This window comes from Rhinatrema bivittatum, chromosome 7, assembly GCF_901001135.1.
Source record: "Rhinatrema bivittatum chromosome 7, aRhiBiv1.1, whole genome shotgun sequence".
NCBI classification, from domain to species: Eukaryota; Metazoa; Chordata; class Amphibia; order Gymnophiona; family Rhinatrematidae; genus Rhinatrema; species Rhinatrema bivittatum.
This window is the reverse complement of record NC_042621.1, coordinates 133,063,088-133,079,981: the sequence shown is the minus strand read 5'-3', so window position 1 is coordinate 133,079,981 and position 16,894 is coordinate 133,063,088. Positions and strand designations below refer to the sequence as shown.

At 42.6% G+C, this 16,894-nt stretch overlaps 1 protein-coding gene and 1 long non-coding RNA gene across 17 annotated transcripts in view; one reads left to right on the top strand and one right to left on the bottom strand.

Moving 5' to 3' along the window:
• The window catches only part of SORBS1 (sorbin and SH3 domain containing 1), a 376,150-nt gene that overhangs the window by 216,228 nt on the left and 143,028 nt on the right, over positions 1-16,894 (bottom strand). For all 13 annotated transcript variants that reach the window (XR_003857785.1, XR_003857786.1, XR_003857788.1 and 10 more), the window contains exons 3-5: positions 13,699-13,752; positions 11,806-11,847; positions 483-602 (exon numbers count right to left, since the gene is read on the bottom strand). Coding sequence is in view for 3 of the 13 variants with exons in the window: in XM_029609160.1 (XP_029465020.1) it covers positions 483-602; positions 11,806-11,847; positions 13,699-13,708 (172 nt within the window). In the remaining 10 variants the exon portion in view is untranslated. The remainder of the gene's footprint in view (positions 1-482; positions 603-11,805; positions 11,848-13,698; positions 13,753-16,894) is intronic.
• Positions 1-16,894, top strand: part of LOC115095471 — a 131,158-nt gene that overhangs the window by 31,765 nt on the left and 82,499 nt on the right. The window lies entirely within an intron of this gene.

The following is a 16,894-nucleotide window of genomic DNA, read 5'->3' as shown; positions in this document are numbered from 1 at the left end:
TTTCAGCGAATAGCTAGCGTGCACAGCATCTTTTTTTTTTTTTAATAGTCACGCATGCTACTATCATAGCCATGATACTATGGCAAAACTTTCACGTGTAACTAGTACAGAATGTTGCATGCAGCATTAAATAGTGTTTTACCATACGCATTACCTGATTTATCAACTTGCATACAAAAACGAAAAAGAGAAAAAAAAAAACAACAAACTAGCACGCGTTTTATTGCACAGGTCCTAAAAATGTTTTCTATGATCCTGCATACCCCAGCACTGGTCCACACATGCTCTTTCCCTACTGGTGTGTCCATTTCCCCAACTCTCCCACTCACTGCTCCTTCCTTTACTCACAGCTCCTGCCTCCTTCCCACCCCACCTTCCTCCCCCTGAGGCTGCGCATTCTCTCTCCAGTTCCATCACGGCCAGTGCTCCCTCCTTCCTCCCTCCCTCTCACTGACTGTGCCCATGTCCCTCTTCATGCTTACTTTGTGAGAGCTCCCTGTCGTGGGAAGGCTGGGGACTGCCGCTTTGTGCCCTTTCATGGGAGGACGATGCTCGGAGAATTACTGCTCCTTTTCCACTGCACACTGTCGTAGCATCCGTTTCTGAAAAGAGAAGCGAACGATATACACGTGTGAGATTTCAACACTAGCAGTATAAGATGCTTTTTCAACACTCTGAGGGTGGTTTTCTAACAGCATGGGTAACCTCTGTTACAGCCACATGCCTAACTTACACCAGCTTTAAAGGCAAATTTATGTGCACAAAGTTACACCTGCTCTCTGCAAGGCATCACCTGTACTGATGAATTTATGTACATGCTTTTTAAAATAAAATATATGCGTGTAAAACTCTGCCTCAACTCCATACTCCCGCTCCCTCCCCAGAATGCTTCCTTTTTGCGTGCATAAAAGCATGCACAAAATTGAGTTATGTGTATACTTTTAGATGCAAAAACCCTAGGCCATTTTATAACAAACACGCACCCAAACTTGACAATAGAGAAATTAAGGTCTACAAACAACTATATACATGAAAAGTAGGCTAAAAATACCTAATATGCAATTAAAAAAAAAATCTATATGTGTGCCAAACACAATATTCAACCACTGAGCAGCTAATCAAGTTAGCCAGATATACCTATCTGGCTAACTTAACCACGATATTCAGCAGCGTGGCAGCCCCACTGAATAAACCCAGCTATCTTAAAAGTTAGCCAGATAGGTATTTCCTGCTAACCTTAGACCTGCCTACAGCATGGTCAGTGTTAGCTAACTCCACTCCTCCCCAGAATACCTACCACCCACCCTAGGAATGCCCCCAAGTTATCTGGCTAGAATTTAGCAGAATAAGTCACTGAATATCACAGCTAAGCCATTTACATGGATAACTTTTCAGTTATCCATATAAATGGCTTTTGAATATCTACCCCAGTGATATATAGATTTATATGTACCAAACGCAATAATCAAGCTAAATTAATTGCATTAATGACATTATCTTCCTAGCTGCACATCTAATTTCCTTAACGCGATTATATATATACCAAACACAATGATCAATTTAAATTAATCGCGTTAAGGAAATTAGATGTGCAGCCAAGAAGATACATGGCTTCAAAAATCCACCTCTACAGGAGTAGCACTGATGTAATAAATGCGTCCTCAGGGTTGGTTTAAGGCAGAGGGCGCACTTAGGCAATGCATGGAGGGGATTTATCCTACCCCCTCCTCCCTGTGAGGGAAAGGGGTGTTGGGGATGCTCTGACCATCTCAAATCCCCCTCCCCTCCCTCCTCACCTACAAGTTTCAGCACTGCTTCTTCCCTGTAGGTGCAAGGAAAACTCAGCAGGAGGCCTTCAGCAGCCCTAGTGTGCTGAGTTACCCTGCAGCACCCCACCCCCCTCGCATGGGTTTCTATGGTAAGAGAAAGCCTACGGGGGAGGGGACGAGCTGCCACAGGTCAGTCAGCGCACACCATGGCTGTTGAGGCCCCGTGCTGATTTTTACTTCATCTTCTGGCGCTTACAGGAAGGAAGCAGTGCTGTGGCGACAGGCTCCAATTTAGGCATGGCAGCAGTGGCAACGTTCTGGCGCCTATAAAAACTGGCCAACAGAAGCAGTTGCCTATTCCTAAATCCAGGCCTGCATGTCCTCCTAAATAATCTGGAACTCTGCCTTGTGAAAAGATCTCTGGGCCCTTAAGCCCCTGTAAAGGCTTCATGGGGAAACCCCTGAAGTGGTGGTCAGGAGTCTGTAGAAGGAAGCCCAGAAGCTCTAGTAAAACCATAGAAGATTCCAGTTGCCCAGCTACCTCTTGGGATGGCCTTTGCTGTGGCCCTGAAGAGACTCTGAGGGGCAGTGCAATACACCAGGCTACCAGTCGCCTGGGCCTGGATTTCTCAGTCATTCTGTGGCTCCATGTGCAAGGCACCGGCCTCCAACCAGACAGACCCAAGAGCAAGGCCTAGCAGAGCACTTTCTGCCTACCAAGTACTTCATTAGGGGTGCAGCAGTAAGAGCCCTGGATATCCAGTTTACCTTCTTGAGGTCAAATAATTGTAAGTAGCTGCGTTATAGCTCTCAGTAATTGGAAAGCTTATCAAAGTTTCTCAACATTCATTCTAATTAGAAGGAAATTATTTATTTATTTAGTCATTTTATATACCGTCATTCCAAGAGATGATCACAACGGTTTACAAAATCCTCATACATATATTCATGGTCAATGGTCATATCCTGTATGTTCAGCATTCACCTTCTAGTTTATTTATTTGTTTATTGAGCTTTATATACCGTCGTTTGGTTTCGCCATCACAACGGTTTACAAAGTTTCAATGTTTAACAGAGTTTCCAAAGATTCATGCGATTGTCAACATAAATAATGTAGTCTTTATAAACGTAGATTGTATTTCAACTTATATTGTTTCAGTTAAGTTTGTATAACGTGCTTGCATTGGTTCCACGTGTTTGCATAGGGCCAGTAGGAGTGAAGTAATATCTGAGAGTCATTGGGTGCTTTGATAGGCTTTGGTTAACATCCAGGTTTTTCGTTTTTTTGTTTTGTTTTGTTTTTTTAAGGTCTTTAAATTTTGCTGTGTTCTACGTTCGGTTGGGAGGGTGTTCCAGGGATATAGCTCTCTTCCGAGTTGAGGTAAGCTGTTTGGAATGAGTAGGTGGAATCTTTAATAGACCTTTGTTAGCTGAGCGGAGGTTTCTGTCTGGGGAGTGTAGTTTGATAGATGTACTTAGCCAGTTTGTTTGTTTTTCGTATATTATTTTGTGTAATATGGATAGTATTTTGTATTCTATCCTGAATTTTATTGGGAGCCAGTGTAGTGAAATAAGTGTAGGAGTAATGTGATCGTGTTTTTTAGTTCCCGTGAGTATTCTGGTGGCTGTATTTTGGAGTATTTGGAGTGGTCGGTTGAATAGCAGGTTTATTCAAATTAGTTTGATTCCACATTGTATACATATTCTAATTCATAATCGTAAATATTCTAGGATATTGTATTAGCTACTATATAATCTGTTACATATTCATGCATTTTCTTAGTTGACCTAACAGTGATTACACATTCTAATCCTTCTAACAATGTACTTCACATCATTCATTCATTAATGCTATCTCTATTCACAGTGTTTTGTCTTTTACTTAAATTGTATGCTTTTCTTTACGTTAAAATATATTACTGGTGGTTGTTATCACCTCTTGTTTGATTTAGCAGTGATGACAGTCACCTGCCGCTGATAACAGTACTAGGCTATGCTGTGCTGTAGGAGTGTATCCAGGCAGAGCTCTTCTATTAAATGGTATTTTAGTCAGAATCTTAAGGAGCTAGCAATGATAGCTTTTGGGCTTCAGAAATCCTGAATAAGTGTCTCAGTCATTAAAATTCTGCCATCACACAACCACCTGGTCTGTTCCAGCACCAGCCAGGAAGAAAGGGCCTGGATCCTAGCAGCGATGGAAGCTATTGTGGAGTACAAAATTACTGGTCAGATGGATAAACACGGGAAAGAGCCAGCATGGATTTAGCAAACAGAGATCAATCCTTACCAACCTATCAGAATTCTTCAAAACTGTGAATAAGCAGACAGATATAGATAAAGGTGAACCAACTGATATAGCGTATTTGTATTTTCAGAAGATGTTTGATAAAGTTCCTTAGGAGAAGCTCCTCAGAAAATTAAAAAGCCATGAGATAGGAGGCAGTATCTTACTGTGGATTGATAACTGGTTAAGAACTAGGAGATAGAAAGGGACTAAATGGGCCGCTTTCCCACTAGAAAGAGAGAAAGAGTCGAGTGCTTCAGTGATCTTTCCTGGGAACGGTGTTGTTTAACTTATTCATTAGTGACCTGGAAATGCGAGCAAAAAGTGAAGTGATCAAATTTGCAGATGACACAAAAATATTCTAAGTAATTAACACTTAGACTGGGCATCTAAATGGCAGACGAAATTGAAAGTGGACAATGCAAAGTGAGTCACACAGGAAAAATAATCCAAACTATATGTAATCCTGGTCCCCCCACCACCTTAACAAGTGGGGTCCCACTTCCACACACTGCTGAGCATCGCAGTGGTGGGGACGCACTGGTTCTGTGATGGAGGCAGGATACACGTGTGGGGCTCTAAAAGGGATTACTCTTAAAAATAATCTGTCCACACTCAGGGTATCGTGTTCCAAACAAGAACAGATTTTACTGAAAAATGGAAAGAGTCCAGATTACACAATCAAGACAGGAAACAGTTTAAGTTCCAAAAGTCAAAAAAAGGCACACACAGATACTTATGTTTCTTACATCACTTTCCAAACACTAGGATCCCGGTGTCTTCCTAAAAAAAAAAGGCCTTTATCTCTTTAGCTCCAAAAGGAAAATGACATAATCCCCATATTCTCTCATGCTCAACTACTCTGAGCCTGGTGGCAAGCTTGTGAAAAGCAGTCCTCTCCTCTCCCCAATTTCTGGGTTAGATTTTTCTTTCTTCTAATTTTTACCAGTCTCTCAGGACAGCCACCTCAGCTGTGGATTCAAGAGATCCCAAAGCGGAAGCCCCAGCCTGTTCTCTCTGGGTCCAAGACATCTCTCAGCAATTCAGACTCTGAGTCTACTCCCCGCAGTGACTCAGTCACCATTTATGCTCCTTTGCTACTGAGCCATTCTCTGGGGGATGGATCTCCCCTGACACTCCTAGGTGACACTACTTCCCCAGGAACATTCCCAGCATTAACATATCGGGGCCTAGTCAGCCCTATATACAGCCACGCCATGCTGAGTTCTGTATTAGGATTAACTGCCCAGGAAAAGGATCTTGGAGTCATTGTGGACAGCAGGTTGAAATCCTCAGTTGCATGTGTGGTGGTGATGGTGGTCAAAAAAAGCAAATAAAATGAAAAGGATAATTTGCAAAGGATTGGAAAATAAAACTATCAAAACGCCTCTGTATAAATCAATGGTGCAGCTCTCTGTCTGGTCGCTCCATCTCAAGAAAGATATAGTGAAACTAGAAAATGTACAGAGAAAAGGCAATAAAGATAATAAAAGGAGTGGAATGGCTTTATCATCAAGAAAGGTTAAGCAAAATAGGGCTCTTCAGAAGGGGACATGAGGCGGCATTTGAAATCATTAGTGGGGTGCAACAGGTAATGGGTAATGGTTATTTGCTCTTTCCAAAAGAACTAGAGCCAGGGAACACTTCATGAACTAGCAGGTAGCAGATTAGGAGTCCATAAACAATTATTATCCAAGCAGACTTGGGGAAAGTCACTGCTTATCCCCTAGAATGAGCAAGAAGGAACTGAATGTTCCCCTTGGGATGTGCCAGTTACTTTGCAATGACCCAAATTGGCCATTATTGGAGACGAGCTGCTGGGCTCGATGGACTTTTTGTCTGACCCAACATGACATCTTATGTTACTGTAACCCTTCTTTCACAAGAGACTACAGAGACTGCTGACCTCTTGGGCACTCTGGGCAGTGTTTGGGATCACAGGTTCTGCTAATAGGGAGCAGGCTTACCTTACCCGTAAGGCCCAGGAGGATCACATTCAGATAATTAAAAATAAAAACCAAAAACATTCCACGGTGTTCTGTCCTAAAACAATAAGTAGCTTCCCTGAAGATTAAAAAAAAAAATAGTAAACAGTCCAGCGTCATACAAAGAAAAATAGTTCAGAGGTTTAAAATACGGTAATACAAAACAGCTTTTCTCCAAAAGTAATTCCAACACAGTTCCAAGATACAAGGATATTTCTTCCAAGCACTAGAGTATTGGGGAAGAAATCAAGGGATCTCTCTTAGCGCTCCCAGAAGGAATCTCTTCCGTTTGAAACTCTTGGAATCAGGAAAATCCTCTTCTCCCACTCAGAGATTGCTAGTATGCTCTCGGGTTGGAAATGCAGTCATTATCCCTCCGACCTCGAGAATGGAAGCCCTCCTGAGTCTGAATGCAGATGGCTCCCTCACAGAAACCACCCCTCCCAGCAGCTGGAGAGCCACAGCCCCCCCTTGGCTGCACCTCCAGCTCCCTTGATGGCTCCCCAAAGGTACTCCAGGAGTCGTCCTTTTAAAACCTTTCGACTCTGACCCACCCTTTTAGGAGATGGACTCTGCCATCACCCCGATAACTACTAACGCCCCTGAGCCTCCCTTTACTGGAAAGTTCCTCTCTCTTTCTTTAAAGGAGGACTTAAACAGACCTATAATTTTGCTGTTATGCTAAGTTCAAATTTCATACGGTGGCTAACTGGAACCGTTACAGGCAAAACCTGAAACAGAAAGTGCTACTCTGAAACTGGGCTTGAGGACTCATCTGCAGGGACTGAAAAGCGCATTCCTTTCATTAATTCTATTTTTTTTTTTCCTGGGCTCAGGTCTGATAAAAGTGGACACAGGTGACCCCAAGTGGTGAAATAGCATACTGTATCTGAATAACCTGCTTCTGTTTACCCCACTAATAAATCATATATTTCATTTATTCATTTAAAAGGAATTTATATTCCACAACATTAAAAAAAATGTTCGTAACAGATTGCATATTAATGCATACATAATAGTCATAAAATAACATGGAGGTAAATAAAACAGACAAAACGGCAAACAAACACAAAAGATATAAGCTGCCATGATGGTGTTCAAGACTCAAGAGACCGTAGTCTCAAAGGCCTGACCAAAAAAAAACAAACAAAAGCTAGGTCTCAAGAGCTTTCCTGAAGTTCTTGGGGCAGATGATCGTATGGAGGATTTCTGGCAGTGAATTCCATAGCTGGGGGCCAGCTACGGAGAAAGCTCTCTCTCTTTTCACTCTTTGATGGAACTCCAGGAGAAATTTATTGGCAGAGCGTAAAGTTCCTAGGGGCCTGTAGATTTGTAATATGGCAGTAACCCAGGGAAACATATCTCTGTTCTTTAGCTTCTGGATAAGGGATGCTACTTTGTACTCGATGCGCCAATATACAGGGAGCCCGGGCGGTGCATTTAGTACAGGGGTAATGTGATCGTGAGGTTTCGTGTCGGTCAATAAACGTGCAGTGGAGTTTTTTTGGTTTTTTTTTTTTATTTATAGTTTAACGCTGTAGTTAACAAGTGTAAGTATACAGCACCAATAGCAGTGGAGTTTTGGACTAGCTGCAGCACCCTGACAGAGGAGGCTGGGAGGCCTAATAAGGGCATAATTACTTGCATCGTGCATTAGATTTTATAAATAGTTTATTCAGCTCAAAGCTAAGCAAGTATTTACCATTTCACCGGGGTCCATTTATTTTTATAATTTCAGGGTTCCCCTATAGTTGAGGGCTTGGTAGCCCCTACCCTCTTTACCTGCATAGGAGTTTGAGGGCTCGGGGGTCAAGAAAGAGAGGTGTACCTGAGGGGGCAAAATCAGGAGGCGGGTGCGTAGGAAAGATGAGGTTTATTGAGATTGGGGGTATATGAGAGCACAGGGTATGATGAGAGAGATGTCTAGGAAGGTCAAGGTTGGGCAAGAGGGTTGTGTGAGCATATGAGGTCAAGAGTGGCATGTTATTGTGTGGTCAGGGTTAGCATTAATCCGTGATTTGTGTATCAGAGTTAGCATAGATGTAAGATTTTGGATATCAGGGTTACCATTAACATGCAAACTATGTGGGAGAGCTTCTATCACCATGTAATCAGGTACTGCATTGGACGGAAGCTGGTAACGTGCAGAATCCGTTTCTTTTTGAAGGATGAAGGAGGAATCTGCGCAGTAATGAGTGCATGAGGAGGAAAGGCAGCACACAGGGATGAGCAGTAGGGTACGGCAGCCTGAGAGGTAGAACACCAAGGAAAGGTACTTGTAACGATGAGCAGAAACCATGAAAGATTTGGGGAGGCTCAGGACAGGCCTGTGCGTGGGAGCGATACCTTTTGGAAATAGCAGGTCGAGGAGAGTCTTTCGTCCTGGATGCTAAAAGCAGAAGAGCAGCGTTCACAGCCAGGATCTCCTAGAAGCAGAGGCCCTGTAATCCAGAGACAGAGAACAGTCCCGTCCCCCCCCAAGCTTGCCAAATCCTTCAGGAACTCGGGCACAACAAAGGCAGGAAATGTCATGCAGGGAGCAGTCCCAAGCACTGATGTAATCCAAAACTCATAAGAAAGTTCAGCTACTGCACGGCAGCTGTGATAGTGCAGCATGGAACTTTTCAGAGCCGCAGCTCCCAGAAAAACCACAGACGGAGGTCCCCCTGCAACATTTCGGTTGTACGTACAGATATACTGCAAAAAAGGAAAAGACTTGAAAACAAACAAGAGGAAACACTCTCTGTTCCTCAGCCATAAATCTGTGTACAGTGTAAAGGAGACCCGCCTTTTCCCCTGGCTGGGATCAGTGGGACTTATTCAAAAAGGCCTTTTCCCCAATCTGAACCTATGGCGAGAACAACTACCTTTCTCTTAAGGCTGAATTAAGCATGTGTAGTTATGACGCACTAAGGTCAGGTGAAATACAGTCAAGGCCATGGCCCTTCATTCTGCGATTCACAAAACCTTACCTCCAGCTCAGCCTCTCCTTTTGGCAGCCCGATCTGCAGGCCTGTTTTCCTTTCGGAGTGAGAAGCTCAGGGGTGAAACCAACAAACCTCTTCCTGTTGGTCCTGCCCCTTTCTCTGGGAACTGTCTGCTCTTGTGTGTTTCTCTGAAACCTGGCTATGGCTTAGCTGGAGCTCTGTCCCCTTCCCTTCCCAGAGCCCCCGTCTTCACGGTGTCCGCACTCTTTTCCCCTGAGGCTTGGTTGCTGTGTTCTGCATCTTGTGATCTGCCCATGGTGTAGGACCCCCACATCACATTCCTGGCAGAAACCCAGCTCCTTCCTTCCTCTGACTATAGGAAGCCTGCATTTTGGTGGACTTGCCATGCCAAATGCTAATGGTTGATATGAGGTTTTACAATCCCGATAGGTGCAGAAAATTCACATAGTCTAAAGCTCCCCTTTGAGATTCATGACGATATGCTAATTTAGGTCTGTCCCTCCTGACGCAGCCCCAGCGAAACACGGGTCCGTGTTGGGGGACCCATCGTGTGAAATTTATGTATGATTAACAGTGGAGTTGCCGTGCGTGTGACCAATAATAAATACCATTGTGGAAATTGGACTATGTGAATTTTCTGCACCTATCGGGATTGTAATACTTTCTTTGGGTACAGTTTTTGCTCTGTGATTTGCTGATATGAGGTTTTGTCATCATACAACACCATCTAAGGGGGGTATGGTCCATGTAAAGAATAAAAGGTTTGCCCTGTTGGTAGCACCTGAGTTTTTCCACTGCTTATTTTCTCTCTAGGCATCCTTTCTTCACTACAGAATAATTTCTCTCTCAGGGAAATAGCTTGCAGCTCAAATATAACATGGGTTATTATTCCCCATGGACTTCTTGGGCTAATATAGTTCCCACACCTACCTCTGACGTATCTGTCTATAAGGGAAACTGTTTGCTAAACGTCAACACTACACGCAATTGTTCCTTTACATAGGCACTTAAGGTGGGCGAAGGCCTGCCACGTCTGTTTGTCTGTGCTAGAGATCATTTTTATGAGGTTGGAAAGGCCAGTGGCCAGCTTGGAGACAATCAGGATAAAATTTTCTATGAGGTGGTCGAATATAAAGCTAAATAAATAAGTAAATACCCAGGGCAGCTGCATTCTGCACAATCTGCAAGGTCTGGATTACCTTTAATGGCAGCCCAACATACAACACATTCCAAGAATTGCATTGTGATGTCACCAGGCCCTGGGTTTCAGGCTTTTAAAATAATGCATTTCCAGATGCTGTACAAGCTGAAAAATGATATTTTTGGAAAACCAACTTTGACGGTGCTGTCGTTTGGAGAACCAAACTTTAGGAACAAGTCCAATTGGATTCCCAGACTACGGACATGAGTCTGTGGGATTAGGGCCAACCTCCATCAATCAGTGGCCAGATATCCAGCTCTGGTATTTTAATGCAACAAACCGACAACACCTCCGATTTACTGAGGCTCCATTTTAATTTGTTCTCCTGCATCCAGTTATTCAATAAAGCTATGGACTTATCGCCCACCGAGAGATAGACTTAAATGTCCTCAGTCTCAGGGCTGTAGGTAAATGTTAAAGCAGATTAGTAACAGAGGGGAACCCCTCCAGTCTGAACGCCACATGCTAGGTGAAACATTGACTTTTCATAATGCTGAAATCATTATACAGTGCTAAAAAAGAACAGCAGCCTTTTCTTCGTGCTCTAATTAGTTTGTGTATTGATTTCTTCATTATAAGATGCCATCATATTACACCCATACTACCAAATCTGCACTGGTTACCCTTAAGATATCGCATACAGTATAAAGTTCTATGTATTTTACATAAAATAATCTATGGAGAACAGACTGAGTGGTTAAACATGGCAATTAGATTACACAAACCCCAGAGAAATTTAAGATCAGCCAACACAGGAATGCTCACAATACCTTCAGTGAAATCAGCACATCTCTGTCACATAAGAGAGAGAAGTATCTCCCTCGCTGGCCCAAAACTTTGGAATGATATGCCTGCTGAGTTAAGGACCCAAGCCGAAATAAAATTATTCAAAAAGAATTTGAAAACATGGCTTTTTGGAATTGCTTTTGGGGGGAATGATTAACTGCTATTTTATCCCATTTTCTTTTTTATATCATTTCATACACTGTACATAACATGAGGCACTTAATTTTTAACATCTGAAAGAGAAAAACTTATAACATTTTAATTAAGTGTATTAATCTGGTACTGCACACAACATAAGGCACTCGTTTTCAATTTTATAACTGGAAGAGAGAAATGTTCTAATTTTGTATGATTTATTTTAGTGTTTTACTTGTCTATTATATTTTATTATGTTTTGTGTCATATTTTACGAATAATTGCTCTTTTATTGTTACTTTTACTGTTATTTATGTTTTATATATGGAGACCGTTGTGATGGCCGGGCTGAAGGACGGTATATAAGAACTTAATAAATAAAATAAATCCTCTTACATTGCCCAGCTCTTCCATCTCTCGGTGCCGTGCTCCTAAGGTTTGCTCTCTCTCTCTCACATCTTCTGTTTCCCCTCATCTCTCACTAACCGCCTCATAATAAGGCCGCCCACCCTTTCACCTCTCTCCCATCATCTCTCATTAGGGCCTTCCTTATTAACTATCATTGCCTCATACCTTCCCAACCCCCACTTCCCCCAATTCTCCTGTGCCCCCCTTCACTCTCTCTGTATACGTCGAGGCTTGGGCTTCACACAGTGCCAGGATACGTGTAATTCCTCCCCTTCCCTCACACGCTCACCTTTCTCCTGTCCGTTGCTGCTCTCTGTCAGTCCATTTACAGCTGGAAAGGAAGGCAGGCAGGCACGGTCACTTGGAGTAAGGATGAAAGAAAGGCAGTGCACAGCTCACAGTACAACAAATATGTCGATTTAACCATAACTCGACTGATTCTGAGAGAGGGGAAAAAAGGTCAGAAAGAGAGGGCCGGAGGAAAAGGAGAGAAGGTAGGAAGGGGAATGGAAAGGGGAGAGAGAGAGCGACTAAAGGGGGCAGAGGATAGGGAGAAAGTGTTTGGGAAGGTGAGTGAAAAAGGAGAAGCGGCATGCAGGAGGAAGGATGCGAGAGGGCAGGTGGGGTAGGGTTGGACTCAGTGAGTGGGGAGGGTGGAAAGATGGAGACAGGCAAAGGGAAATGGGGAAAGCAGAAAATGGAAATATGAGATAGTTAAAAACAATAAATAAAGAAGGGAGTGAGAGAAAGGAGGGAGAGAGAAAAAGATGGAGAGAGGGGGAAACAAGCAGCAGGAAAGAGAAAATGAATGAAGAAGGGGGAGACAAGGAGCAGTAGTGGGAAGGAGAGGAACAATGCAAGTGAGAGATAAAAAGGATGAAGAGATTGTAGGGGTGGGAAATCATAAGAAAGAAAGGACAGAGAAGAGGTAAAATGAGAAAAAATTATAAAAGAAAGCAAATTAGACAAAGGAAAAGATAGACAACTCTAACTTTTGTTAAGAGAACAGAGAGTATTTTCAGTTGTGCAGATAGGAGTGTGTGTGTGTGTGTGTGTGAGAGTGTGTATAAATGAATCTGTCAGTGTGTGTGTGTATAAATGAATCTGTCAGAGTGTGTGTGTGTATATAAATGAATCTGTCAGTGTGTGTGTGTGTGTGTGTATAAATGAATCTGTCAGTGTGTGTGTGTGTGTGTGTGTGTATAAATGAATCTGTCAGTGTGTGTGTGTTGTGTGTGTGTGTGTATATAAATGAATCTGTCAGTGTGTGTGTGTTGTGTGTGTGTGTGTATATAAATGAATCTGTCAGTGTGTGTGTGTGTGTGTGTATAAATGAATCTGTCAGAGTGTGTGTGTGTGTGTATAAATGAATCTGTCAGAGTGTGTGTGTGTGTGTGTGTATAAATGAATCTGTCAGAGTGTGTGTGTGTGTGTGTGTATAAATGAATCTGTCAGTGAGTGTGTGTGTGTGTGTGTGTGTAAATGAATCTGTCAGAGTGTGTGTGTGTGTGTGTATAAATGAATCTGTCAGAGTGTGTGTGTGTATAAATGAATCTGTCAGTGAGTGTGTGTGTGTGTGTGTGTGTGTGTGTGTAAATGAATCTGTCAGTGTGCATGCATGGGGATGAATCTCGCAACGTGTCCCAGCTGGTGAATCCGTCAGTGTATGGGTGTGGGAGAATTTCTCAGTGTGTGTACGGTTCTAGGATCTAAACTGGTCAACCTGTGTATGTAAAAGTGAACCCATTAGTGCTGTTCTTCATCCATTCTTACTTGTCAGTGTCAGTGTGCCACTCTCCAGCTATTTATGCACATGTCCCTCTGATTCTGAGTGTGTGCCATTCTTTAACTCTACCTGTGGATGATTCTGACTGTGCCTGTGTACTCCTCCCTCTCTGTGCCTGTGTTATGTCTCTGAGAGAGTCTCTTTATCTACAGTTTTGTAATATCTACACAATATACTTGTAACTGCTTTGTGTAATACTGTACCTTTGTGTTGCCCCCCTTGTAACTGCTTTGCATAACTGCACTTTTCTCAGGCTTTTAAAATGCGTTATTCATAAGTTAATATGCTCAAAGTGTTCCCGTATACAGTATGCAAAAGCCTCCAGTTCCTTACCATCCTAACAAACCTGCATGTTGCCCTTCTCTCTACATTATGTCAGTATTATTTTCATCTTACCAGAGCTCATGGTGACAGATGAACTTGTTTTTGTCACTTTCGGAGTCTGATTATCTGTGTAAAAAGGAAACAGTTTAAAATTAGAAATCTCACAGATGCCTTCAGACAACAAGCTGTGCATATCAGCGATTGTCAGAGTGACTGGTCATAGCCAAGGGAAGTAAAGGTGCAAGATATGAGGTCGACTGGGTTAGACTCAGGAGTATCGGGAAGCACTTCACCTCAGGAAAGCGTGCTGGATACGTGGAGGGCATTCCAGGATGGATGATGGGAGCAAAAGCAGCACAGGAATTCAAGAAAGCACAGGACTTCAACAGAGGGGCCTAACCGTGGGGAGCAAAGACAAATCCAGGCCGTCTTCGTCATCATCATTCTGTTTCTGTGTGCTACAGGCGCTGCCCTCAAAACCGAGACACAGCTATAACTAACACTGTAATGCCACGGCGAAGCAAACGGAAGTGAAGCCTGGGTGCAGGAAATCATACAGGATTTCTTTCCTCAGCTGGCTCTCACTGCATTCCTCTTCTTCCCTTATAAACATATGGAGTTGACAGCGGCATGAGCAATAACCTAGCAGTGGTCATCATGTTATGGGGATTATTCCAGCAGACATTCCCCTGCCCTCAGCACAGAAGCACAGTGTAAGGTGCCATCTTCAAAGGACATATGCTTTGTTTGCAGGTGGTGAGAATAAGGTCCTTTCTACATCTGAAGCATCTTGGTCGTTTATCCTTAGGTTCCCGTCTGCCTGCTGCTGCTGCTGCTGGCAGTGCTGTGACCAATGGCACCTCACTAACTGCTGGGTGTTAGGTGTTAGGGATTGCAGCCTAATGTCCAAATGTCAGTTCCAGTTGCTAGGTGGCAACCAAAAGCATGCTGCATCCCTGCCTGCCTCTACAAAGTCGGTTTTATCATTCTCTCTGCCTCTGTTCACTAATTCTGGGCAATGATGCCAGGAGGACGAGATCCATCTTTGCAGCCAGCGTGTGGGCATGAGGAGAGAGAACCAGGGACTGCAGCAAGGAAATTCAACCAGGCAAGTCCCTCTGCCAAAATCATCTCGACCTTTCCGTGTGATTTTCATGACAACAGCAGGAAGGGCTCTTTTCTTTTTTTAATGAATTGGTAAATACCATATTTCTCAAGACGACAACATGAGGCATATTTAAAAAAAAAAAAAAAAAAAAAAAAAAGTTTGATCCATCAAATCTGGCAACATGGGACACGTATGCCGAATGTCTGTGCATATCCAAGTGAAAAGCAACATGGACAAAATGCAAGAGAGGAATTTCTCCAAGTTTTGTGGGTAGATGACAGAACCTTAGATAACATGGGTTTACCAAGGGCCATATCTGGCCAAACTAAAGTCCTTTGATGAGGTGTTAAAAGTAGTGAATCATAGAGGAGCAGCAAGGTGACTATCGGGACTTCAGCAAGTCTCCTGACACAGTCTCATGCTGGCTAGTTTGTTTACCAAGAACACAGGCCAGCCCTGGATTGACCATTAAGCAAAATAAGCACATGCATAGGACACCAAGGGAAGGAGGCACCACAAAGAGTTGAAAATTTGCATTTTTTTCTATTGCCTCTTAAGTTATAAGTAAATAATTTGCTTATATTTGCTTACTGCTATTTAGTGTTAAATAAATAAAACCTTTTAAAAAGTTTATATTTATTATAGTTGTGGGGATGGCCTGGAAGAAAACTGAATTTTTAAGTTATTTCAGCTTCAGCACTTATTGAGTCTTACTGCCTTATCTGTTAAGCAATGGAAAGGCTGAAGGGGCATCACTTTTGGGCTGTGCTAAGGGCATCAGTTGGCCTTAATCTGACCCTGACATACGCAGAAAGCTTTAACTAGGTAAGGAACTGGTCAAGCAACAGAACTCGGAGTGGTAGTCAATGGAGGCCAATCTGGCAAAGGTAAAAAAAATCAATTTTCAAAAAGCCACCAAACAGCAAATATTGCCAGCTCACTTTAACTTATTACCTTTAGGCAATTTTTCAGCCAAAGATCAACTGGCTAGCTTTTTGGCTGGAAATTCACTTGGACCTTGCCAGTCAAAAATTGACCAGTTAGATTTTGCTTGCCAATTGCGCAACTGGGATTGCCTGGGGCTAAATTTAGTCTAACAATGCTGAAAATCAGCTCTAACCAGCTAAATCATAAGCCACTGCAACCACCCCATCTTTTGACAGGTTAAATTTGCTCAAATTGTGATTTTAGCTGGGTAAATTTGGCTGGCTGGCATGGGAGCTTTTTTTTTTTTTTTTTTTTTTTTAAAGCAAAAATGTAACCAGCTGACTCCCAAAGTTAAACCTTTTGAAAACTGATCCCAAAGGGAGACCACATAGGACTTCAGGAAAAATAGGATACCAAAATCCATGTCAGGTCAGACATGCCAGGAGGGGTGGAAAGCAGGAAAGGGAATGTGAAAAAAATACCTGGAAAAATGGTCAAGGGTTTTGGCAGATATGCTTTGGTATAGAAAGCATGAAATCGTGCATCTGTAGCATGAAAATCCATTAGCCAGTTATCAATTAGGAGGACAAGTGCTAGCAAGTGCCAAACAGGAAAGAAACTTAGGCGTGATCATCTTGGATGGCTTTATGGCTGGCAGTCAGTCAATTATGAAACCAACCACAAAATAATTGTGTGGCTGAAAATTGTCAGCAGCAGAATAACTCGATAAAACAATGGCAGGCAAACGCCAACCTATGCAGAAGAAAAGCACAATGGAGAAAAATATTACACCAAACGTGGACAAGCAAGCAGACCTCGGTATCACAAGTCTTAAAATCTGTCTACAAGTAAGACTGCTGAAGTGGATTATTCCACAGACAATAGTAAAGGGGTGGCAGAGTCCCAAAGATTAAAAAATATATTTGATGACTGCTACTGCACAGGCAGAATTAAACACACAAGTCATAAGGGGGGACTTTTCAAAAGTTCAGTTGGGAGATGGGTGTATAAAATAAAGACATTTATTTTTTTCATTCCTCTGTTCCGCAATTTCCGTCTGTTCAATGCGGATAACAAATACATATAACTTTTTCCTATGTGCTAAATGTAGATCTTGATCCTCTTAAAAGCATGTGCATTATTTGCACAAATCTACCCATATCAAAAGGGGTGAAACTTGGAGGGGTATTACAAATTCACACACACAACCTGAATTTTCAAAAGGTTAAATGT